General features: G+C 46.2%; 2 protein-coding genes and 1 long non-coding RNA gene across 4 annotated transcripts in view; 2 read left to right on the forward strand and 1 right to left on the reverse strand.

The window, feature by feature from the left end:
* The first annotated feature begins 9,001 nt into the window (after positions 1-9,001).
* Positions 9,002-13,411, forward strand: LOC103052023 (uncharacterized). The gene is made up of 3 exons (XR_015797340.1): positions 9,002-11,964; positions 12,300-12,428; positions 13,037-13,411. It is a non-coding gene; the product is annotated as an uncharacterized LOC103052023 (long non-coding RNA).
* A 1,660-nt stretch (positions 13,412-15,071) lies between these two features.
* Positions 15,072-26,143, forward strand: part of LOC103060356 (ceramide synthase 2-like) — a 35,388-nt gene continuing 24,316 nt past the window's right edge. The window contains exon 1 of the mRNA XM_088147435.1: positions 15,072-15,965. The gene's annotated coding sequence lies outside the window, so the exon portion shown is untranslated. The remainder of the gene's footprint in view (positions 15,966-26,143) is intronic.
* On the reverse strand, positions 15,964-25,538 carry LOC148214854 (uncharacterized). 2 transcript variants are annotated; one of them, XM_088147422.1, is made up of 2 exons: positions 22,402-25,538; positions 15,964-18,950 (listed from the first exon to the last, which is right to left on the reverse strand). In XM_088147422.1, the coding sequence occupies exon 2, from the start codon at positions 17,776-17,778 to the stop codon at positions 16,204-16,206; it is 1,575 nt and encodes a 524-aa protein (XP_088003548.1). In that variant the 5' UTR covers positions 17,779-18,950; positions 22,402-25,538; the 3' UTR covers positions 15,964-16,203. The 2 variants fall into 2 exon arrangements, with proteins under 2 accessions (XP_088003548.1, XP_088003549.1); XM_088147423.1 differs by having other exon boundaries at positions 18,424-18,950; positions 22,402-25,421.

A 26,143-nucleotide genomic window follows, 5' to 3' on the forward strand; every position in this document is an offset into this window, starting at 1 on the left:
TGATGGAACTCTTTGGACTCCAGAGGATTTACTGAACTTTGGGATTGAATGTGCAGACTCTGACAGGAGGGGTGGCTGTTATCATCCGAGAGTCTCTAGTGGCCTTCAGGGGCATTGCTCCACAAGTTTCTGGCTGTGAGACACTGTTTCTTAGGTTGGGCACGCGCAAACAGTTGGGAGTGCTGCTACTGTACTGGCCTCCCTGCTGCGTGGCAGCCTCCCTGCCTGAGCTGCTGGAGGCTGTCTCGGGGCTGGCGGTGGAGTTCCCCAGGCTTATGGTTCTGGGGGACTTCAACCTGCCATCCCAGGGATGGTCCTCTGAGGCAGCTCAGGAGTTCATGGCTACCATGGCAGCCATGGGCCTGTCTCAAATTGTGCGGGACCCAACCCGAGATAGTGGCCACATGCCGGATTTAGTTTTCTTGTCTGAGCAATGGCAAAGTGATCTGAGGGGAGATGTACAGCTTTCCCCGCTGTCATGGTCAGATCACGCCCTGGTGACCCTGAGTTTCTCCTATGCCACCCCCCTATGCAAGGAGGCCGGACCCATGCGATTGGTCCACCCCCGGCGCCTGATGGACCCGTTGGGGTTTCAGAGGGAGCTGGGGGATATTCCTGTGGACCTGCTGCACGGTCCAGTGGAGGCCCTGGCTGCTGCCTGGAACAGGGAGGTGGCCGGGGCCTTGGACAGGATCGCGCCTTTGCGACCTCTCTTGCCATGTCGGCCCCGACACTCCCCGTGGTTTACAGAGGAGTTGAGGGTGCTGAAGAGGGTTAAGAGACGTCTAGAGCGCCGCTGGAGGAAGACACGGACCGAATCCGACCGAACACATGTTAGAGCCGCTATTAAGGCCTACATTGTGGCGATAAGGGCAGCGAAGCGCCAATACTTCTCCGCCCTTATTGCATCTGCAGAGTGCCGCCCGGCGGTCCAGTTTGGGATCACCAGGTCCCTCCTTGGTAAAGGGGATGTGGTGGTTCATTTGCAGGGCCGCACGGAGGAATTAGCAGAGCACCTGCAGGATAAAATTGCTCGGATTCATTCCCAGTTGGACTCCGAGTGTGGTGCAGGGTCTGGGGAGATACCGGGGGACCGTCCTTGCCCAGTTAGCTGGGAACGGTTTGATCCTGTTGTTCCTGAGGAAGTGGACAGGATTCTTCGGGCTGTGAGGGCCACCACTTGTCATCTGGACCCATGCCCCTCCTGGCTGGTGAAAGCAGCTCGGGAGGGGACATGTAGTTGGATCCAGGCGATGGTTAAGGCATCCTTGCAGGAGGGAGTGTTTCCGGCACCCTTTAAAGAGACGTTGGTGCACCCCCTCCTCAAGAAGCCCTCCCTGGATCCTACTATACTGGACAATTTTTGTCCAGTCTCCCACCTCCCCTTCTTGGGGAAGGTGGTTGAGAAAGTGGTGGCTTCGCAGCTCCAAAGGGTTCTGGAGGAAACGGATTATCTGGACCCTTATCAGTCAGGTTTCAGGCCTGGATATGGAACGGAAACGGCATTGGTCACACTTATGGATGATCTCTGGCGGGAGTGGGATGGTGGTAGTGCGACCATCCTTGCTCTCCTTGATCTCTCAGCGGCGTTTGATACCATCGACCACGGTATCCTGTTGGGACGACTCAGGGAATTGAGGGTGGACGGCATGGTATTGTGCTGGTTCGCCTCCTTTCTCCAGGGCCGATCCCAATCAGTGGTGATGGGGGGCGAGGGGTCCCATCCTCGGCCCCTCCTTTGTGGGATGCCTCGGGGTTCGGTTCTCTCTCTGCTCCTTTTCAACAACTATATGAAGCCGCTGGGTGAGATCATCCGTCATCATGGGATGAGGTATCATCAGTATGCTGATGATACTCAACTATACATCTCCATTCCTGGTGAGGTAAGTGATGCTGTTTACGCCCTCTCGCGGTGCCTGGAGGCTGTGAGGGTCTGGATGGGGAACAACAGGCTCCAGCTGAACCCTGGCAAGACGGAGTGGCTGTGGGTTAATGGCTCTTCTGTATCCGGGACATTGTCATCGTTGGTTCTGGATGGGGTAGCACTGCCCCAGACAGACCCAGTGCATAATTTGGGGGTCCTCCTGGACTCACGACTCCTGCTCAAAGAGAAGGTGGCAGCTGTGGCCAGGAGAGCTTTTGCACAGCTTCGGGTTGTCCACCAGTTACACCCTTTCCTGGATCTGGATGCCCTATGAACAGTCACTCATGCCCTCGTTATCTCCCAGATAGACTACTGCAATGCGCTCTACATGGGGCTACCCTTGAAGAATATCTGGAAGCTTCAGCTGGTCCAGAATGTGGCCACGCGAGCAATTTTTGGGGCCCGAAGAAGGACCCATATAACACCTTTGCTCCGTGAGCTGCATTGGGTACCAGTTTGCTTCCGGGTCCAATTCAAGGTGTTGGTTATCACCTTTAAAGCCCTACATGGCATGGGGCCAGGCTACCTGAAGGACCGCCTCGCCCCCACAATCTCAACCCGCCCCACCCGACCTCACAGAGAGGGCATGCTTCGGATCCCCACGGTAAAAGAACTTTGTTTAGCAGGATCCAGAAGGCGGGCCTTCTCTGCTGTGGCCCCTGCCCTCTGGAACATCTTGCCCCTGGAGGTGAGACAGGCCCCCTCACTCCAGGCCTTTCGGAGGGATTTGAAGACCTGGCTCTGCCATCTGGCCTGCGGGGGGGAGGGAGGATATCAGAAATGGGGTTGGCTGGCCCCTTAGCAGCCTGGTGTGGCCCCCATCAGCCTCTTGGATTTTTTAGCTTTTTTATTTTTTAATGGTTGGTTTTTATAACTTTTAATTGTATTTATGTTTTTAGTGTGTTGTAAGCCGCCCAGAGTCCCCCATTGTGGGGAGATGGGCAGGGACAAGTTAAATAAATAAAAATAAATAAATAAAAACATCTACTTCTGCTTCATTGACTATGCAAAAGCCTTCAATTGTGTGGATCACAACAAACTCTGGCAATTCTTAAAGAGGTGGGGGTACCAGACCACCTTACCCGTCTCCTGAGAAATCTGTATGTGGGCCAAGAAGCAACAGTTAGAACCGGTCACGGAACAACCGATTGATTCAAAATGGGGAAAGGAGTACGACGAGGCTGTATACTGTCACCCTGCTTATTTAACCTATATGCAGGGTACATCATGAGAAATGCCGGGCTGGAAGAATCACAAGCCGGAATTAAGATTGCAGGGAGAAACATCAACAACCTCAGATATGCGGACGATACCACCCTAATGGCAGAAAGTGAAGAAGAACTAAAGAGCCTCTTGATGAGGGTGAAAGAGGAGAGTGCAAAAGCTTGCTTGAAACTCAACATTAAAAAAACTAAGATCATGGCATCTGCACCCATCAATTCCTGGCAAATAGAAGGGGTAGAAATGGAAACAGTCTTCATTTATTTGGGCTCCAATATCACCCCAGACGGAGACTGCAGCCATGAAATTAAAAGATGCTTGCTCCTTGGGAGGAAAGCTATGGCAAACCTAGACAGGATTATTAAAAAGCAGAGACGTCACCTTGCCGACGAAGATCTGCATAATCAAAGATATGGTTTTTCCAGTAGCAATGTATGGCTGTGAGAGCTGGACCATAAAGAAGGCTGAGCGCCGAAGAATTGATGCCTTTGAACTGTGGTGCTGGAGAAGACTCTTGAGAGTCCCCTGGACTGCTAGGAGGTCAAACCAGTCAATCTTAAAGGAAATCAACCCTGATTGCTCATTGGAAGGATTGATAATGAAGCTCAAGCTCAGATACTTTGGTCACCTAATGCGAAGAGAGAACTCTTTGGAGAAGACTCTGATGCTGGGAAAGATTGAAGGCAAAAGGAGAAGGAGACGGCAGAGGATGAGATGGTTAGATAGCATTACTGAAGCAACGAGCATAAAACTGAACAAACTCAGGGGGGCAGCGAAGGACAGGAAGGCCTGGCGCAATATGGTTCATGGGGTCACGAAGAGTCGGACACGACTTAACAACTGAACAACAACAACAAAATGGGAGATGCTTCTTTTTGGATTTGTTAATATCTGGACTGGAAAAATGATGGATTTGCTTACAGGTAACATGGTGTTTATACTTTTTTCCCCTATAGTTCCTTTATCCTAATCTGTATTTAGCTGTCTTTTTACTTAAAGTCTGGAAGGTTTTGTGTTTTTTTTAGATATTTATCTCACTTTTTTTTTTCATACCAAATACTCCTTCCTCCTCCTATTTCCCCCAGAACAACAACCCTGTGAGGTGGGTTGTGCTGAGAGAGGGGGACTGGCCCAAAGTCACCCAGCCCATTTTTTATGCCTCAGGCGGGACTAGAACCCTCCATCTCCTGGTTTCTAGGCCAGCACCTTAACCACTACACCAAACTGCCTCTTCAACACCAAACTGGCTCACTCTCCCTCTCTCTCTCTCTCTCTCTCTCTTTTGGTGAACTTGTTCTTCTTAAAGGAGAAATTATCCCTCTTTGTTACATTAAATTTTAGCCTTTTGTTTCTATTGGGATACTGGGATTACTTCATATGTGCTAAATGTGGATTTGCTTATAGTTAAGGGTTGAGATGCAGAACGTTTATTTGAATGGGATATGTTGCTCTTTGGGGTGGATCTCTTTGGAACTGTTGGCACTTGGAGTGGGAAAATGTTCTGTATTGGGTTTGCTTAGACTTAACAGGGTGTTTAAGCTTTTTTCCCTACAGTTATGCTAGAAAAAGGGATATTTGTGAATGAGAAATGGCCCCTCTTTGTCACATCAGACTTCAGTGTTTTTGTTTCCCGTAGATACGGGACCACTTTATGCCCTTTAAATGTGGCTTTGCTTACAGCCAAGAGCTGAGAGGTGGAACGTGGAGTTTTAGGTATGTTAATTAATGCTGTGAATTTAGGGCTCTGTTTGGACTTCTTGCTGACACCTGGATTGGAGAAGACGTTACTTACTGGATTTGCCTATAGTTAAGAGATGAGTTCTGGGATGCAGAGTTTTTTATCTGTTAATGAAGAGGGGGTAAGGAGATCACAAATTTGTTTATACTGATGATGAGGGTGGGAAGTTGCTTTCTTAGGGTCTTTTTTCTTTTCTTTTTAATTTGTATTAATGTTTATTGTTATTAATGTTGTATCTAAAGCTTTTAATGAAAGTTACTATATAAAAAAAAAGACCTCTAGCATCTCTCACCCAACGTTTTGCTTCTCATAAAGCTGCATTCCTTTTTTGGTGGTGGTGGGGAGATTCCCTAGAAAGGATTTTTGGTATGCAACCGTCCAATCCTATGGACAGGATTTAACCAGGGAGAGGGCAGTATAAACATTGCCGTCTTCTCTGTCTAACCCAGTCTCGGCTTCCCCATCCTGATACCCTCTCAATGAATGGAGTTTCATTCCCAGCATTCCCAGCTTGCAGGGCCATAGCTGATCACCCTGGGAGTTGGAATCTCTACACCAGGAGGGGGTCCTAACCTGGGCTTGAACGTAGGGAGGTATGGAGGAGTCTGGAGATAATCTTGAAGGAGGAGTGGCTGGCTGTCAAGGAATTTAGCCCTGGGAAGGAAGAGCAGATGAGAAAGAAACTCAAGATAATTCTGCCTTGAGGAGCTTCCGGTGAGAAATGGCTGCACGCTAGGCTCTCCTTTTCAAGCGGAGGGTCGTTGTCACAGAAGTTTTAGGCTCAAGCAGGCTTCCTGGAGCTTGACGAATTCTCCGGATCCAAGGGAAATCCCAGAAATCATCCCATATGACCTCCGGACCGCTTTTCACAGCCAGAAGACTTCGAAATGGAGACTTTTGGGATCGACTGGTGAGTGACCAGCTGGGAGGTGGGGTTACCTTCAAGTTCCAAGCTGCAACGAAGCCGAAAAAACCCCCAGACGTTTGCACTTACCCTTGATTAGGATAAATAGTTTTGTATATTCAGCAAAAAAGGCAAAAGCTTGGATTTTTTATAAATGTGTAAGAAGCAAGAGAAAAGAAATTCTTTTTTATTATTTTTCCTGGCAAATCTGCACTTGGTTTGTGACACTGGAATGTGGACATGGGAAGTGTGTGAACTCTGCTTTGTTTTCTTACTTAATTGTTGCTGATTGGAGAGGAACGTTAAATAAAATAAAGGGACTTTCTCCCTTTCAGTCTTTACTTACTTTGGAACGTAATTTGTATTTCAGACACAAGAGAGCGCTAGTGCCCATGGCTACTAAGAGGGCAAACCGCAGGGATGAGTTTTTCAAGATTAGGTTTCAAAACTTTGCAGAAAAAATAATTCAGTCCTGGAGGATAAATTTGATAATTTGAACAAGAAACTCAATGTGAAATTCAATGAGGCTGCTGTTGATGTGAGGCAAGTTGGACATAAGTTGGGTATCTTGGAGAACAATATGGATAATACAGATATGGAAGAAGAAAGAGAGATGGCTATTTTACTGGACTTTAAAGAAAAAGAATCTTATTTTGGACTTTCAGTTATTTTGGATCAGCCCAATGATGACATTGTTTTGGATTTACAAAATGAACGTTTTAAATCACTGAGAGATAAAGAGAACTTCTTGAAGTGGTTCCTGAGAGAAGAAGACGAGGAGAAAATAGTAAAGATTCAACTTGTGAGGCGCTGTTTGCTAGGTTCAAAGAGTTAACTCTTTCAAAGAGAAGAGAACTTGGATCAGTCTAATGTTGACATTATTTTGGATCTCCAAAAGGAAGGTCTTAAATTACTGAAAGATAAAGAGAGCGTACTGAAGTTGCTCCTGAAAGAATCAGCTAAGCAGAAAAAAATAAAGACTCAATCTGTGGGGTAGTACGTGCTAGGATGAAGGTATGACCACTTTCTTAAAAGTAAACAGAAAGTGTACAAAGTAAACCTGTTTGATCATGGTTAAAACATAGGCTGTGGCTTCTGACAGATTAATGGTAACTTCCTGGGACCAGGATTGTCTGACGATGCGGTCAGGATTACTGTTCTTTAATAGCAGGAAAGAGGAATATAGACTGCGACTCCTGAGAGTGGTTAGAGGGGTTTCTTGTTGATTCAGACTGAGTGAGGAAGTTGCTAGGACTGTGTAAGCGGATGTTAGTGTGGGTGGGAAATACGAGTGAGATGGAAGTGCTTCCTATTGCCTTTGGGAAGGGAGGATGGTAGATGGTAACACTACTGAGCTTTTGCTACGCACCCAGAGGTCAAAACACGCAGATATTTACGGCTGGAAAATAATGGCAGTGGCGGAGAAGGTGACATAGTATATTGAGATTAAAAAATGGGGGGGGGGTAGCCTTGTTTCTATTTTGAAATCGCTTTTGTTCTTCCTTTTTGCTCGGCATTATGCCGTAGTGCCATGTTGATTTGGGGATTATTGATTTATTCGGATTAGAGAAGTACTTTATATTGGCTCTATTCTTAGAGTAAAAGCGGTATGTATTCAATATTTGTATCTGCAACAGAGAAAGTGGGAACTCACCTATTCTTTCTCTCTTTTTCTTTTCCTTTTCTGCACGTTTAACTTCTTTTTTCTAAACTTTTCTCTCTTTGTTTTTTCTGTTTTCTTATGTTTCATTGTTTATTGAAAATCAATAAAGGTTAAGAAACAAGATAATTCCGCCGTGATTCTCTTTGGTAGAAGAGGGGGCCGAGGGAAACTCTGGCAGGCTTTCAAGATTATGTTGTGACACTTCGTCACAGAAGAGTCCAGTAGTCCTTGCGTGGTCTGTTCCCTGACCTGGCCTACCTCCAAGGGCTGGTGGGAGGTGAGGAAGATGGAGGAGCGCTGCTCCCCTGAGCCGCGGCTGGAAGGGCTGAGAGAGGACCCTCCTTCCGTAAACACTCCTGCAGCGCCCCATCTCACCCCCTGTCTTTCTTCTCTCCTCCCCAGGGAGATGGCGCAGCTCACGCGGTGGCTTTGGAGACAGGAGTACTGGCTACCTCCAGGGTTCACCTGGGAGGACATGCAGGAGACGGAGGACGTCCACTATCCCCAACCCCGACACCTCCTGCTCGGCCTCCCCTTCGCTCTCCTGGTGGTCGCCCTCCGTTTGTTCTTCGAAAGGCAAGCTCTTGGCCAACGGAAACTGTTTGGAGGGAGCTTTCCTTCCCTCCCCACCCAAAAGCCTAACGTCTCTTGAAACAGTGGACGGTCCCTTTTTTATACCTCGCTTTTCGCATCCATTTTTCACAAACTGAATTTGACAATAACGAGAAGCAAGGGAAATTGAAAATGACATCATCATCGTCATCATCATTCCTGACATTCCTTATTGATCCTAATCACCTCCTAGTCCAGAAAGGGCACAATTGGGGCACAATGTGAAACTCGGTCAAGCCCCCCCCCAGTCTTGGCTGCTACCAGTTCCTTGACAGGAGCCACAAGTCCGGGAGGACCCGCAAATTGCTCACTGGTCCTGTTTGGGGCAGTGCAGCCCTGTCCAGAACAAGAGACGGAGAATGGCCGGAACCAGGGGGACCCAGAACCCAAAGCTACTCAGTCTTGCTAGGGTTAATCTCACTCCCGATATTAAAGAATGCATTCAAGAAATATATTCCTTATCCATTTTTGAATGTGTTTATACTGTAAAAATGAGAAGACAGAGCAATATGTTTGTGTATGTTCTAGATTTAATTCAGAATACAGAATAGAGAATACAGAATAATATGTTAAGGGACTGAGCTCCTGCTATGTTCACATTATACTCCCTTAAGTGTGATCTTAATCACTATTATTTAAATACTACTTTATTCTGTCGCAGCCGTTGTATTCCTTATTATAGTTCACCAATTTTTTTGACAAGCAGGTGATGCTCAGGAGCCTTGTTTTCCTTGCTTTGGTTTCACGTGCCTGTTCCTGAGCGGAGCGTGAAACGAGGAAGCCAAGGGCCGGCTAACGTTAGCCAGCGTTCGTCTGACCCCAGCCGTTCCCTCTCCCAGGAACATCGGCGCGCCCCTGAGCAGAAAACTGGGCCTGCAAGAAAAGGTGCGGCAGAAACCTTCTCCAAGCCCCATCCTGGAAGCCTTTTACAGGAAGTGGAGGAATATGTTTGCTTGTTGTCCAATATGCCCTGATGTATTTTCTGATTGTTTTCCAGCTGGAGAGGCACCTACTATGTTATTTCCTTCTGCACGGGGTTGGCCGTCCTTTACGAGGTGAGTTCCAACGCTTTCCCCACCTTTGTTGGTTGTCGTCAAAAAAGACACTTCAACACGTGTAATGTGGCTGACTCTTCTCTGCCTCCCAGCCCCCAATATTTAATGCTTCCCTTTTTTATTAGAAAACGTTGGGAGTGTAGGAAAGAAAGTGTTCATTTTCCAACCTCTTTCAAACTTCTTAGTGCCCAGAGTCGCTTTTTCATGCAGTGGTCTCCTTTCTCTCCCATCATCCCCTTAAAAGGGAGCTCCAGGGAAGTGTTGGTGGGCTGGTATGGTGTGATCCCTAATGAATTGTGTCTTCTTGCAGAAACCCTGGTTCTGGGATCTCCGCCAATGTTGGGTTGGGAACCCGCAGCAGGTAAGGAGTGAGGGAGACATTTGAAGGAACATTTCGATGGAAATTGTTAATCAACTAGCATCCCCCTTTGCAAAAATGGCATGAAACTGCAATGCATCCTGCCTTTCCATGCATAGCATTTATTCAAACTTAAAAATTCAATTCTTTCCATTTCTTACAGCTAAAAAGCAACCCACCTAAGGGATTAAATAGTTATACAACCTTGTTTTACGCCGCCTAGAGTCACTTGGATAAAGAGAGATGGGAGGCTAATAAATTGAGTAAACAAACACACAAACAAACAAATAAATGGAATATTACATGAGAACAAGTTCTACCAACATGTTATCCTAGGCAAAATCATAGGATGGTGTGCTCAGGAGGAGTAGAGATGAAAAATAGTGTATACCAGCCACCCCGAATGAACCTAGAGTAATTTGCAAAAGGTTATAGATGTCAGTGAATCCCTAAGTGAACAACAGCTGACACAGGGGCTACATGGTAGAAAGTTGAACACCACACCTTTCTGCAAATGTGGATGCCTCCTTACTATTGCGGTGCAGTTGTGTACAGATTCAAAGTAAGAAAAGGGTGAATGTGGTAGATGCAGAATTTTGGATGCTCTTCGCACCAGGACTTTGTAACATCACCATTAACAGAAATAAGAGCTTCCAAATGTTTTTTTCTAGCCACCAAAGAGTCTTTCTATTCCTGGGTTGGAATTTTCCTACTCTTCCTTTCAGAACTCTCCTAGCTGAGAAAGATTCTCCTTCCATGCACTGCATATTTAAGGTCTCCCCCCATATGTTCAGAGATATTTAGGTTTAGGGACCAAGAAGGCCATTCAAAACCCTTCCCCAATGTCCTGCTCAAAACTGTAGTGATAGAAAATTGACTGTGCTGAAATGAACAGTTTTTCTGTCCTTTAGACCCTCACAGAACCCCATCAAGTTTTCACAGGACCATAGAGTTCTGCAGAAGACAATGGAGAAAAACGGTTCGGACCATTGTCTTGGTGAACGGTCTCTTTTCAGCTTCAATTCATTCACTGGCTCTGGGACAGTTCTAAAGAACTTTAGTTGGAGACGTCTTTCCTTCTGCGCAGTTGTATGAGCGATGTTGTGCTGTGGACCAGCAGATAGCCACTCCAGCGTCAGCTAACTTTTGAACAGATTGTCCATGGGCTCTATTTCCCAATCTGACCAGTTTGGAGCCAGTTTTAGCAAAGGCTTTCTTGCTGTTCCAGGTGTTGCCATGATTTGATCAAGTCTGTGTAACTTCCATTTCTGAACAATGTTTCTCATGGCTGAAATGGCTCACTGGGGGGTTTAGTTTTCTAAGTCTCTCTCATCTCTCTCTCATCTATCATCTCCCTCCCTCCCTCCCTCCCTCCCTGCCTTCCCAGCTTTGTAAGAGTGAATTACCCTCATTTTCAAACACTCAGACAACTGCTTAGAAGAGCTCATGGTTCTTGAAAGCACAAAAAACAATTATAATTTGAGACGTGGGAAGGGGCAGAGTAGCTGCAAACAATTCCAAAAGCAAGATTAGAAAAGGTCTTAGGAAGATCCTACAGGAAACGTTTGGACCCTGTGGTTTCTGCTCAAAGAGGTGCTACAAACTATTGGGCGAAATTACAGAATCACAGAGCTGGAAAGCCTTGGAGTTTGTCTAGTCCAGCCCCTGCTCAGTGCACGAGCCAATGCTTTTCCAATTTGGCAACATTAGGATGTGTGGACTCCAACTCCCAGAATTCCCCAGCCAGCATCTTAAAGTTGCCAGGTTGGAAAAACACTGTACAGTAGTAGAGCAACTCGGACAGACGACCCTCCAGCCTTTCCTCCCAACAAAGCAGAACCCGTTCCTTCACGTGGCAGCCCACTCCGCTGCCCGACATCTGGCCCAGTTGCGGCATTCCTCCTAACCTCTAGCACAAGCTGTGATTTGACCAGGGTTGGCTCAACTTTTGCGTGCAGCTAGAAAGGAGAAACCCTGCAGGTCTGCTCTGACCTCACAGTTTGACCAATTCAGAACTCATCGTTGTGCATCTACAATGTACACGTGTGGAAGGTCTGGCCGGTTGCGTTATTATGACCTCTTCCCAACCTCAAGTCACTGCCTCGGACCTTCATCCTCATCCCCATTGCGCCCTTTCCTCTCTAGAGCATTGCACAAAAAGCAGGGGGAGGGGGCTGAAAAGTAAAAGGGAGATAGAAATGAAATGTCAAGGGAAGACCCTGCTTGTAGGGCCTCTCGAGGACACTGTTTCTCACACCTGGGACCTTTAAGATGTGTGGACTCCAACTCCAAAGAATTCCCCAGCCAGGCCTGCTTTATCTTAGCTTGGGAAGCTGAGAGCTGGGATTGCATGACGCCGTTTTTCTTCCTTCCACCCGTCCCCTTGTGCGTTGCAGCCCCTCCAGCCCAGCATCTGTGGCTACTACCTCACGCAGTTCTCCTTCTACTGCTCCTTGGTCATCATGCTGCCTTTTCAAGTGAAACGGACGGTGAGTGGTCTCTGGCGGAAGAGATCGGTCCGGCTGGTCAGGAAGCCCCATTCGGATCCAGGAGGGAACACGGTTCCTCCTTTTGGCCCACAACCAGCATTTGTGCCTTTCAGTCGATTTCAGTGGCTGCCCATCTTGCCAAGGAGACTCTGGGCGGCTAATTTTAAAACTGCAGTATCAATCAAATGAAGAGAAAAAGTGAAAAACGAGGGCACTAGCTGGGTGCATCTGCAGATGCAAAACATTCCTCTCTAAACCCCTTCCCCATAACGGGGTTGTCTGGCCCCGACGAGCAGCCGCAAAATCCATCAGTTGAATCCTCTCTCTTGTTGCAGGACTTTCGTGAGGAAATTGTCCACCATGGGGCCGCCCTCCTCCTGATGAGCTTCTCATACTGCCTCAATTACATCCATATCGGTTCGCTTGTCTTGATTGTACACGAACCTCAAGATGTTTTCCTGCACGTAAGTTAATGCTCAGGAACACTCCTCCTCTACCCCAAGAAGGAAGAACAGATTCTTCCCCTTCTCTTTTTGAAAAAAACCTCTTTCATGTTCTTTGGAAAAAGGAAATAAATCAAGAAAGGAATTTATACCAGCCTTCTCTTTCCTGTAGCCCTCCAGGTGTGTTGAGACTGGCTAAATTGTGGGTGCTGTAGTCCCAGTTTAAAGGCTTGTTTGAAGGAAGAGAAATAATACGCCTAAGCAATTCAGAGATAGCAACGGCATGCAAAGCAATTCAAGCTGGAATTGTTTCATATTTCAGATGCCCAGTTTTCAGTCTGAAACAATGACTTTGCACTTGTTCTGCATTCAGCACCGGAGGTTTGGAACAGGTTTGAGCTGCTGGAGACTAAGACAGGCTTGTAAGCTAACCTATGGCCATGTTTCTCTTGGGCATTTACATATTCCCCAAACTACAATTCCCAGCATCCTTCGTGGGAGAGAGAAGATGGGCGCTGCAGTCTAAACATAGAGAAAATTGACCCCTGAATCCTGAAAGTCAAGTCCTTTCACAATAGGAACCTCAGCCGCTCAACAATTTCTGCTTCTTTCTTTCTCTTTTTCCCCAGTTCGCGAAGATGTTTAACTACCTGAAGTGGCAGAAGACTTGCAACACCCTCTTTTTCATATTCACAGCATTATACCTCTTCAACTGCCTGGTGTTTTTTCCATTCAAGTACGTTTCGGGAATGCATGCAGAAAGGGGGGCGGGGTTTGATGGCACAGTTGCAGCGCCATCTTGACTTTTTTGACACCCCCACACACCTTGGGACACCTCAGCTTGTCATTGCTCTCTACAAGTAGCAGTTTGAACCTCCATGTAGCCCATCAAACCACCAGAAGTGGGAGGTGACATCAAGGCCAGGAAAACTCCTCAGGTTGCAGGAGTAGCAGTGATAATTCTCGGGAAATAAAAGGTTGGTGGTTGCGGGGGGGGGGGGGGGCTGAAGAATAAAACCGTTTTAATAGCCACAGAATGTCACTGGAGGTCATCCTCTTTTAGCAACTGCCTCATTTAGTGACCACTCTGGCAGGGAAAAACCCCGTTAAACACGGGAGGCAGACACGTGTCGGCATCTGTAAATATGGGAAGAGGAGAGAAGTATAGCTTCATATATAGTTAAACGTGCAGTAGAAAGAAATTGATTGCGAGTGCGTGATAAAAGAGCGGATACAGAACGAGGAACAGGGACTATCAAATGATGTCCCGAGACTGAATCAGCAGAACCTTCTACTAACAGAGCAGCTGCAGCAACAGCACGCAAACAGGGGGGTAACCCTTTCGCAACTGGATCTAACACAAGGGAAAAATAAACAACAGGTTTTTTCAAAGGGCCATGAGATTGAGCAAGAACCCCAAGGGCAAAGCCCTCCCGTTCATGGCAATAAAGAAAGAAAGGTTTATCATAATCAGGTAGCCCCAAAGCAGGTGCAGAAGCCATAGCTTGTTTAAGAGCAGTGAATGAAGTTTCAGCTTCAGGAGACCAGGAAAGGGGTTCAGGAACATCATGCAAAGTTAAATTGTACAAGGGACGGGTAAGCTTAGCATAAGCAGGAATCCATTGGCGACAGAACCCAGTCATACCCAAGAAGGAACGCATGGCCTTCTGGGCAGTAGGCTTTGGATGATGCAAAACAGTTTCAATGCGAGAAGGCAAAATAGAGCGAGCACCCTGCTTGATTTGTACCCCCAAATAAACAACTTCAGGGAGACAAAGCTGCAATTTAGACTTTGAAGCCTTATGGCCTCGTTCAGCTAAACCAACTAACAATGCCAAAGAATCTGTTCGTGAAGCTTCTAAAGAGGGAGAAGCAAGCAACAAATCACCAGTATACTGCACTAGGGTTGAGCCTGCAGGAAAAGAAATTGTAGCAAGATCTTGGCGAAGGACTTGCGAAAAAATTGAAGGAGATTCACAGTATCCCTGGGGAAGACAATGCCAGGTGAACTGAAGACCTTCAAATTGAAAAGCAAAGAGGAACTGTGAGTCTGGGTGTATAGGAATAGAGAAAAAAGCAGAAGACAAATCAACAACTGTGAAAAAACAAGCATCAGATGGAATAGAAGAAAGAATTGTGGCAGGATTGGGAACAACTGGATAAGAAGGTATAACAATATCATTCAGACGGCGCATATCTTGCATAAAACGCCACCCAGTGGCCTTTTTGCAAATTGGAAAAATAGGAGTGTTGCAAGTGTGAGAAGGCAGGGAGAAGTGAGGGCCTCAAAGGAACCATGTTTGCTAGGGGAGAGCGCTGTGCACCATGGGGCAGCCTTGGGGGGGACGGCAGGAGGGAGGATGGGCAGAAGGCACACTCGCACCAGAATGAAGAGGGACGGCAGGGGGCGGCTGTCGGGTCAAGTGGGGATTGGAATGTGTATTGCGCTGACTGGATTCGGAAAGTGGAATGTCTGCGGTTTTGCGGTTAATTAGCGGCGCTCCGGGGCGGTAAAAAGGTGAGATTGTGAGCCAAGCCCTCGTAGGAGGGGGAGGACAGATAGGGGTATAAAAACCTGTCAGACCTTGCTTCGGGGTTCCTCCATTGCTGCGGGAGGGACCCACCTTTGCAAACGTGCCCAATAAAAACTTCTGTCTACTGGACAACCGAACCCGTGTCTGTCGTTTTCTGACACAAGGGCTCAGAGTAGGGACTAAAATGCCTTGATCAAGAAGAGCTTTAATAACAGGTCGAATTCCATCTTGGGCTTCCTTAGATAAAGGATATTGGGGAATTCGAGGAAGGGGCTTAGTGGGGTCAAGCTGGACACGAGCAGGTTCAGCAGAATTAATACGACCCACATCATTAGAATGAGTAGCCCAGAGAGAATCAGGAACTTGAGCGAGAATAGACGAAGTGGAAGAGGAAGTTATTTGATCTGACTCCAAGGAAAAATTGGAACATGCCGAAGAAGCAGAAGTATGCAAACATGCCAAAACAGCAAACTCATTAGCAGAAGGGATATCTAAATATAACCCATCAGGCTGACAATAAATGGTGCAACCAAGCTTGCACAAAAGATCTCGGCCCAAAAGGTTTACTGGAGAACAAGGACTTAAGAGAAAGGCATGTTCCTGCTGCAGAGGCCCAAAAGAGACAGAAACAGGAAGTGAGACTGGGTGCGGAACAGAAGTATTTGCACAGAAGTATTTGCAATACCTATCGCATTTACCACTTGCTCAGAAGATTTTATCTGAGGAAAATCCTTACCCATTAAAGTAGAAAAAGCAGCTCCGGTATCTATCAAAAATTTAGCTGGCTGATCATTAATTGCAACCAGGAGCTCTGGATCAGAAGGATTAAGAGGAACAAGAGGACAAACAATAGAAGGACTGAAATTGCAGGACCCGGGCTGTCCTATTGTGGAATGGGCAAAAGAGCTGGCAGAACCCCAGGGGTTTGCAGCCGTGGAAACCGCGATGGCCTCGGAGGAGGAAGAGGAACCATGGAAGGAAATCTACCTCTGGGACGTGGCAAAGTTTGAATCCCCGAAGCAAGGTAGGGACAAACATTGCGAAAATGTCCCTCCATCCCACAACTGTAACAACGATAGGAAGATTGTACTGAGTTATTAGCAGGTGGAAAAGAAGGATATGGAATTCTCTGCTGAGGAGGAGGTTAAGATGGGGGTGCTGGGCTTTCCAAAGCACGAAGCTGTAAAGCCATAAGCTGAACCTCCTTTTCCTCCTTTTGTTTCTTAAGGGAAGAGGAATAGTGGTCAGCTATATCAGCAATTTCACTTGGCCTTCCATCCAATAACATTAACTCGGATGGCCTCAGAAATTTTTGGACGTAAGCCATCAACAAAAAAGGGAACCATGCCTTCTCGAGCATTAGTTCGTGGCTCAGCCACTCCAGAATGCTGTTCAAAAACTACAGTGAGACGCTCCATGTATTCTGCCGGTGCTTCCCAATCAAGTTGACGACAGTTTTTAATTTTACTCCAGTCCATTTTTACAGGACAAACCTCAGTAATATTAGCAAGTAAACGTGCACGAATATTGGCCAACTCACCAGGGGCTGGGGCCTGAGGGGGCCACGCAGCTTTCTCCTTCAGACGCTCCCATACCCCTTTAGGGCAAATTGCACGCATAAGATCTACCCAGGTTGGATTATAAGCCTCAATTATAGTTTCTAAATCCTCTTTAAATTTATTTGGTTCATCTCGAATATTAGGAAATGAAGTAGCCATATTACGAATCTCAGTCTGAGACCATGGCACATGAACCTGGATAACCTTTGGAACTGACTGTCCATTAACAGTTTCTGTTGACCCAGGCATAGCTCGAAGAGGAAACTGTCCCACTGGCTGCTCAGAGAAGTCTAAAGTCTGTGCAGCACGAGGGGGAAAAACCAAATCAACCCCTTTTGGGGTAGATGAGAAAGGAGTTGCACCACGAGTCCGAAGTGCCACTTGATCTCGAGACTGTAGGTCAGAAAGAATAGATGCAAGGGCAGGAGAAAGTGGCTGAGTTGAGGAAGGAGATAAAGCCAAACTTGTGTCCAGACCCAACGTCTGGCTAACCCTATCCACCTCAGCCTTAAGGAATGACTGAGGACTAATAAGCAAATTGTCTGCTGCCTGCAAAGTCCTTTGCACCTCCTGAATAAGAGTAGAAAGGTCAGCAGGTAAGGGAGAAGATTCAGGTGCAGGAGAAGAAGATGAGGCCATTGATGCTGAGGCTAGAGGGGGTCCAGACACAGTAGCTGGAGGAGAAGAAGAAATGGAAGGAGCAGGTATTGCCATAGAAGGAGGCAATGGAGCTAGAGCCACGGGCAAGGGAGGAGGAGAAGGAGGAACATATGGGGGAGGACGAGAGGAAGAAAAACATGGCAAATCCATCAAAAGATCCTCCTCTGCCTCCTCATTAACGGGAACAGAGACAGTAGACAAAGGGCGCCATTTAGAAGTACTCAATCGATTACGGGCCTCCATCTCATCATCTTTCTGAATATCTTTAATTGAGGCTTGCAAATCAGCAATTGATTTTTCCATCTTCTCCTTAGAATGCTTAAAAGATTGCAAATGATGATCCCTACGTCTTTTCTCCATCTCTGCATACCAAATCATAAAGGCAGCCCAGTTTCCTGTCTTCAAGGAATCATCAGCACCCTCTAAACATGCTCGCAAAATTAATTCGGTCCCGATCAAAGGTACCTTCCACAGGAAACGGACGTTTAGAATCTTTAGCCGTAAGCAAGTGCCATTGTTTGAAAAAGGGGCAAAATCTGGGACCCCGTGAGTATAAATAAACCAAGCTGGAGTACCTTTCTCAGGAGCATCACTTATCTTAGACTTTCTATTCCCCATATCTTTCAAACAAAAACAACTCAAGCGTAATTGCAAAAACAACAATGTAATAAGGAAGTCAGGCTATTAACTCAGATAGCCAGGCAATAAATCATATGGTTACTTTATAACTTGTTCTCCTTATGTTCCTTTCTGAATTAAGTGCTTGTGGTTACTTTTATATTACTCATACACCTCATACGCTAGACTTTGGAGCTCCACATACACTGCGTACTTAATAGTGCGCCTCAGCCAACAACCCAGTTAGCATACAATCACACTCATTCATCCAGCACACTTCTGTGGGGGCACGAGAGGTCCGCCAATCACCCTTGCTTTCCAAACACCCTGGTCATTGACCATTGGCCTTGCAGGGAGTTGGGTGCGGCTGTAATTGGTTTCTCGCTCAGCCCTGGTCCACAGGGGGAAAATATAAGGAAAACAACACACCATCAACTACTACTTCTTCTATTTTTTTCCTGTTTTCTTCCTGTTTCTGGGTGCAGATCCAGAGGTTCAGGGAAGCGAGCCCCCGTCAATAAGACAGTCCTTATCTACAGAAAAGGGCCACTCCCACTATGCAAGCCTATAGTGGCAAGGGTCACTCTACCTCGGCAAGACAGCCGACCCTTATGTATGGGAAAGGTAGTGGAACCCAAAAAGGGCAAAAAAAAAAAAAAAACCCAATTAGGGCAAATCAAACTAAAATGCTGTAAGTCCACGCCTGTCAGAGTCTGCACACTCAATCCCAAAATTCAGTAAATCCTCTGGAGACTAAAAGTTCCATCAGAGATTTCTTTATTCAGGAGAAGCGTACAGCACCATAGTTTGTTGAGCCTAATTCTACAAAGCAAACCCTTGTCCTTTTAAACCCAAATTCCCCCCCTTCTAGCTTTTCTTTCCCGCTTGAAATTTTTCACGCCTTGCCCCGGTTCTCACACCTCTTGGCCTTGGATGCTTGTTTCAAGATAAAGATAACGGCACCTGGCCTCCTCTTCCCCCCTTTTATGGCAGGCCAAGCAAACGGTTAGAATAACATTCCCAGTATTTCACTATTGATCTATGGTTAACAGTAAAAGCAAAAGTTTGGTTAGCAATAAAAGTGAAATAAAAACAATTGAAGGTTCTGGTTTGCGTAGATCCTGACATTCCGCCCTCCAATGGAACGAATGTTCCTACATTCGGAAGAAAATCTGGAAAAGAAGATAGAGATATTACAATGATCATTAATATGGTTACTTAGGTTTGTCAGGGTATTTTGAGGGAAAGTGAGCCAGTAGTTTAGGGGCTTTAACATTAATACTGTCTACCCATTCGTGATGGGTTTGGGGGAAATGTTTCCATTGAATCAAGTACTGGAGTTTGCCTTTATGTTTTCTAGAGTCCAAGATGTCTTTTACTTCAAAGTGGCTTTGTCCCTCAATCATGATGGGTGTTGGTGGAGTTGTTTCTGGATGCCAAGTTTCAGATTGCTTGAATGCTTTTAGTAAATTTGCATGGAAAACAGGATGAATGTTTCTATAATGTTTTGGCAAAGACAATCTAAATGCCACAGGATTTATAACTTTCTCAATTGGGAAAGGTCCCACATATTTTGGAGCAAGTTTTTTAGATGGTTGGGAAGATTTTAAATTTTTTGTAGAAAGCCAGACTAGGTCGCCTACCTTCCAAGGGGGGTTTGCAGTGCGTTTTCTATCGGCGAATTTTTTATGCTGGCTTTTTGCTTTTTCTAGAGATTTCACAATTAGTGGCCACAGACTTGTAATGTTATTTATCCATTGGTCTGTTGAGAGTTCAGGGAGGTTTTTAAGTGGTAATTCTGGAAAGGTGGGAAATCTTGGCCAGAGGCTATTTTGTATGGTGTAAATCCAGTGCTTTGGTGCACTGTGTTGTTATAAGCCACCTCAGCGAAAGGGAGAAGTTCAGACCAATCATCTTGTTGATGATTAGTGAAGCATCTTAATTATTGTTCCAATAAGGAGTTAATTTTCTCCGTAGATCCATCCGTTTCCGGATGAAAACTGGAACTCAAAGCTTGAGTAGATCCAATTAATGTAAGAAATTTCCTCCAAAATTTGGAGGTGAACTGTGGCCCGCGATCTGAAATCACCCTCTTGGGGCGCCATGGAGGCAGTAGATATGTGTTATGAACAATTTAGCTAATTTTTTAGCATTCGGAATTGATGTGTAAGGAATAAAATGCGCTTGTTTAGAAAACAGATCAATTACAACCCAAATTGCTGTGTTGTGATTGCTCACAGGTAAATCCACAATAAAGTCCATAGAAACTTCTTCCCAAGGTTTTTGGAGATGCCACTGATTGTAGAAGGCCCAAAACTTTTCCTCCTCTTTTCTTTGACATTGCACATACAGGACATGTAGAAACATATTCAGAAATGTCTTTTCTCATGGTTGGCCACCAAAACTGTCTACGTAATTAAAGTAAGGTTTTTATAAATCCAAAATGCCCCGAGGTTTTATCATCATGTCCCTTTTCTAGGATTTGTTTACGAAGTGAGAGTGGAACATACAGTTTGTCTGCCATCCACCAAGCTTGGTGTTCATGGGTTAGGGTATTTTTATTATTCTGGAACCATTCATCAGAATCTAAGGCAGCGTTTATTTTTTGGAGCAGTTCATTGGTAGGTTTTTGTTTTTGCAGTTTTGCTTGGGATCTGGTTAGGGCCACCGAGCCAGGTTCTGTCTGAGGTGGTGCTTTAGGGATTACCGGGGCAACCACCTGTTCCCTTTGGCTGTTATTCTGAGGCAACCTTGATAATGCATCAGCTAAAAAATTTTTTCCTCCCGGTATGAATTTTAAAGTGAAGTTAAATCGACTGAAGAATTGGGCCCAGCATACTTGTTTAGGAGATAACTTACTTGGAGTTGTGAGAGATTCCAAATTCTTGTGGTCTGTCCACACCTCAAAAAGCTGGGCTCCCCCCTCCAGGAGATGCCTCCAGGTCATAAGGGCCCAGCGTACTGCAAAAGCCTCCTTTTCCCAAACCAGCCACCTTCTTTTTATCTCAGTAAATTTGCGAGAAATATAAGCACAGGGTTTGAGTACACCCTCTTCATCTTTCTGAAGCAGAACAGCCCCAATTGCTACGTCCGAGGCATCGGCTTGTATCACAAATGGCTTGTCAGGGTCTGGGTGTTTCAAAATAGGCTCTGCTGTAAATAAAGCTTTCAGAGCCTCAAAGGCTTTTTGGCACTCCTCTGTCCATGTTAACGGGGCCCCGGCTTTTGAGCTTCCGCTATGACTTTGCCTTTTGTTTTTAGTAAATCTGTTAACGGCAAAGCCACTTGTGCAAAGTTTGGAATGAATTGGCGATAGAAATTAGCAAAGCCCAAAAATCTTTGTAATTGCCTCTGAGTTTTAGGTGGTTCCCAACCCAAAACATCTTTCACTTTTGAGGGGTCCATTTCAATTCCTGCATTAGAAATGCGATACCCCAGGTAGTCTACTTGTGTTCTATGAAATTCGCATTTTGACAGTTTGGCATATAATTGAGCTTTCAACAATTTTTTTAGAACAGTCCACACCAATTTCACGTGGTCCTTTAAGTTGTCTGAGTAAATCAGGATGTCATCTAAATAAACCAGCACTCCTTGATATAAATGCTCATGTAGCACTTCATTAATTAGTTGCATAAACACCCCGGGTGCTCCCGAAAGCCCGAATGGGAGGACCTTGTACTCATAGCATCCAAAAGGGGTCGAAAAAGCTGTTAAATGCTCGTCTCCTTCGCGAATTCTTACTCTGAAATATGCCTCCCTTAAGTCCAATTTAGTAAATATTTTCCCCTTTGACAGTTGAGCAAGCAGGTCCTTCATCAAAGGGAGGGGATATTTATTCTCTTTGCAAATTGCATTGAGACCCCTATAGTCCGTACAAAGCCTCAAGCTTCCATCTTTTTTTCCCCGAAATAAAACAGGTGCCGCCATGTGTGATTTAGCTGGCTGTATAAATCCCCTTGCCAGATTGGTGTCAATAAATTCCCTCAGAGCGGCAAGCATTTTCTGGGTCATTGAATAAGTTTTCTTTTTTGAGAATTTAGCTCCTGGCTGAATCTCTATAGCACAGTCAGTGTCTCTGTGGGGAGGCAGTGTATCTGCTTCTTTTTTGCTGAATACCGCCTGTAAATCTCTGTAGGGCTCAGGAATGCTTTTAAGGTACTCTGGGTCCAAATCTAGTGTTTTGCCCATGCTGCTAGCTGTTGCCGCCGTTGCATTTTCTGTTTTTCCTGGCTGCTCCGGTCCAAAATAAATTCCATCTGCAAATTGCAATTGCCCCGTCTTCCAAAAAACTCGGGGATCCCACTTTTTCACCCAGTTTGCTCCAAGGATTAGGGCGTAATTCCCTAAAGGAGCCACTAAACATTTAAGAGTCTCTTTGTGGGTCCCTACTTGTAGCTCAAAAAGCTCCGTGCGATACAGCACAGCCCCTCCCCCTGCTTTTGACCCATCCAGCTGGGTGAACACTATGGGAGTCTTTATTTTCTTCACCCTTAGCTCCAACGCGTTAAGCAGTATGGGGCTGATCAAACAGCGTGAGCAGCCGGTATCCATTAGCGTGGTTAGCGTGGCTTTGAATTCTGTTCTAACTGCTGAAATAGTCACTTTAAGGGTGGTAACACTCACCGACTCATCGTCATTGGAGTCATCCTCCTCCTCTGGTTCAGCCTTGGGTTTGTGAGCAGGTTTGTCGGGCTCGACGCTTGCATCTTGTTCTTTTCCCACCGATCCATTTTTGTAAATGACGAGGTCTGGGAACGGTGATTCCGTGCCTGCCGCCGCGGTTCCTTTTTTCCCTTTCGTGCCGGGCTTTTGTGCTGCTCCAGCAGGCTTTTTCGCCTCCCCTCCCGTGCGGGCGGCGGTTTAGGACAGGAAGGCGCCAGATGACCGGGTTCTCCGCAGCGGAAGCAAACGCGATTGACCCCTCTAGGAAATCTCTCGTCTCCTCCTCTCAATGGCTGTCTTCGGGACGTCGACGCCAGGGCGCTGAGTCTCCTACTGAAGTCCGGGTCTACTCTTTTCCACTGGGCTTCGACATTATCTGCGTGCTGGATCCATCCGTCTAGGGAATTTGGGTCTCCCCGGGCGAACGCCAACTTCCAGAGGTCGCGACGCATTCCTTGCTGGAAGCAGTCAATTTTGAACTGCTCTGGCCAATCCAGAAGCAGCCCCGCAACGCCACGAAACTCCAGGGCGTACTCGCCGAGGCTACGGGTTCCCTGCCGCATCGTGCTTAGTTGCGCCCGGGCTCGGGTGACTACTCCTAGGTCCTCAAATCTCCTGCGAAGAGCGGTTAGGAACCCACCCAGGTAGTTTAGTTCTGGCGCTTGTGCCGCTCGGAGCTGGATCAGCCACTCCCCCGCTTTGCCGGTGAACGGTCTGCAGGTGTAGAGTACGCGCTCCCAGTCGGAGGCAAAAAGATGCCCCGTCTGCTCCATGCATATGGTGATTTGAGCCATGAAGTTGGGTACTTCCTTTGGGTCCCCGCTAAATTTTTCGGTCAACCCCCAGCGCTTTAAAAGGGCATCTTGCTGGGCTTGGATTGGAGCAACCCTCCGAGGTATCATCGGGGCGGGCGCAGGTGGCGGAGCTGGGCCGGCCGGAGGACCCGGGGCTGCCGAGGCTGCGGGGGTTGCAGACGTGGTTGGTGGGGCTATTAGCGATTCTTCCAGCCCTTCTTCTTCGCCCTCCCCCTCTGTACCCGGGCTTTGGTACAGACCTGAATGACAGACGAGTTCGCTCATCCTCATCAGCTCCCTCTTTATCAAGGTGTTTTCCGATTGCAGGATCTGCACGCAATCTTCTACGGTCCCCCTCCGTGTGGATTCGGTTCTCCCTGTCGTCAGGGCCCAGCGCTTATCAGGGGCCATGTCTAGGAATGACATTTCCCCAGTCAGCAATTCCATGCTCCACAACTTAGTTTTGCGCCGGTCAGGTTTCCGTGGTGGCGGGGGAGTCGGGTAGGTACTGGTCAGGGATTCCTCCCCCTCAGATCCACCTACGGCCCCGGCCACAGGGCACTCCTCCTCCATTTCCGCAGCCGCGGTCGGCTTTTCGAGGGATTTCTCCACGGTGGTTGGTTCCCCAGTAAATCCCTCGTAAAGTGGAGTGAGACTCAACAAAATGTCAGAGTCTGCACACTCAATCCCAAAATTCAGTAAATCCTCTGGAGACTAAAAGTTCCATCAGAGATTTCGTTATTCAGGAGAAGCATACAGCATCATAGTTTGTTGAGTCTAATTCTACATAGCAAAGCCTTGTCCTTTTAAGCCCAACTTCCCCCCCTTCTAGGTTTCTATTCCCGCTTGCAGCTCTTCGCGCCTTGCCCCGGTTCTCACACCTCTTGGCCTTGGATGCTTGTTTCAAGATAAAGATAACGGCACCTGGCCTCCTCTCCCCCCTGTTTATGGCAGGCCAAGCAAACGGTTAGAATAACATTCCCAGCATTTCACTATTGACCTACGTTTAGCAGTAAAAGCAAAAGTTTGGTTAGCAATAAAAGCGAAATAAAAACAATTGAAGGTTCTGGTTTGCGTAGATCCTGACAACGCCCCTATGTGAAATACAATAGAGCAGCTAGACAAACAACTAACAAAAACATAAAACAATAATGACCGTAAATACTCACAATAAATGCAATATAAACAACACGGACAAAAATAAATGAGCAACATAATAATCGCCAAATAATGAGAAATCTCATAGCAAAACCCAAGCCACCCCATCAGGTAGAAAAGAGAAACCAAAGTATGAAAAATAGTCATCAAAGTAAAGGTATAGATCTCTGAAACAAAAGAATAGACAAAAGGATAGAGAAATAAACTTCAAGGCGCGACCTTGATTACAACACCACGTTAGCGGAGCTCCTTCAACGCCAGCTTCGACAAGTTCCCAGCTACAGGAATTCCTGAACTGTTTCGCCCTCGAGCATAGCAACTCTTCCATAGCCGGAATACTTCTTACATAATAAGATACATATCAGAAATTCTGAAGAAACCAAAACCCCATTGGAACTTCCAAACACGTACCTTCTTACCTTAGACCTTTGAAGCAACGGTGTGGGTAGTTCCAGGAAGGAGCAGCTGAGAGCAAATGCTCAGCTTGTCCTTTCCCGGCCAATGCACCAAAACTGTCAGGGAAAAACCACGTTAAACACGGGAGGCAGACACACCATAAAACAAGTCACTTCAAAGTTCTAAGTTCTACTTAAACTTTATTGAAAATAAAATGCAGCATAAAAATAAATGCAATCACAACATACAAGGTACTTACACATTGTAATGCCAACCTGGTTGCCCGAGCCGTCAAACTGACAGCTCGTTCAAGAGGTGCCATTTACCTGGTTAAACCACAAACCACATTATGACGATCAGATCATTCCCAGAACAGATGCCGACACGTGTCGCGTCGGTTGGCCTTTTAGCCCTTCTGTTCCTGTTGTATGGCACCTTTTATTTCCCAAGTTTCAGTAAAGCCAAATAAGAAGACTTGAGATGAGGCTTTTAACAGAGGTTTTATTGGCCAATGAAACCACCTGGATGGCTCAAGGAGTGTTGCCCAGAACCACACCTTGCAAAGCAAGCAACAAAGATTTTATAGGCATATTCAGATATTTCAGATAGTACATCCCCTCATATCCATACAAGGGAATTTTGGGATGACCCAGAGAAAAGTAAAGGTGGGCCTAAAGAGGTGAATCTAAGTTTAAATACCTAACTTCTTTGGAATTTAGGGCCTCTCTCGTTGCAACTTCTCTGCCTGGTACCGATCTAATTTATTGCTTCTAAGGAAATGGGGTGGGGGACTGCTGTGCTCTCTTAGAAGGCAATCAGGCATTCAACAAAGGGATAAGGTGGGGGAAAGAAACGCTGTGCTCTTTACAAAGCAAGATAATCCTTTGTAAATAAGATAGAGTGCACTATCACATGCATGCCCACACATTATGAGAGAGAGTAAAATTGTGTATCAAAACAATGCCCTTCACTGTCAACAAATTTGTAATTTCCTTCACTTTCTAAGTATCTCTTATTTCCTGTAAATGCCCCCACAGGTCATACATCAGTTATCTAGGCCTTATTAAATGCACTCTAGCTTACATAAAACTTTATAAAACTACTAATAATTTTCCCCTCACAATTCACAGTTACGACAGTGATGAAAAAGTAACTTTGTGACCTGCAAAGCTCATTAATGCAAAGAAAAGCTGAAGTCAGATCTTAAGCATAGGGGCAGTTTCACTTAGCGACTTCTTTGCTTAACAACCCAGTTGAGTGCCCACAATCTCTTGGGCCTGCTAGCTAGGAGTTGATGGGACTTGTAGCTCAAGAGATTTGGAGGGCAGCAGCCTGGGGAATAAACTAGAGGAGAT

This window comes from Python bivittatus, unplaced genomic scaffold (assembly GCF_059951505.1).
Source record: "Python bivittatus isolate LINGU-HERP-01145 unplaced genomic scaffold, Pbiv_v1 ctg000500_np1212, whole genome shotgun sequence".
Taxonomy (NCBI): domain Eukaryota; kingdom Metazoa; phylum Chordata; class Lepidosauria; order Squamata; family Pythonidae; genus Python; species Python bivittatus.

Excerpts from the sequence above, each read along its gene's own strand:
- LOC148214854 (XM_088147422.1), bottom strand. The coding sequence starts at position 17,778 with ATGGGGAATAGAAAGTCTAAGATAAGTGATGCTCCTGAGAAAGGTACT.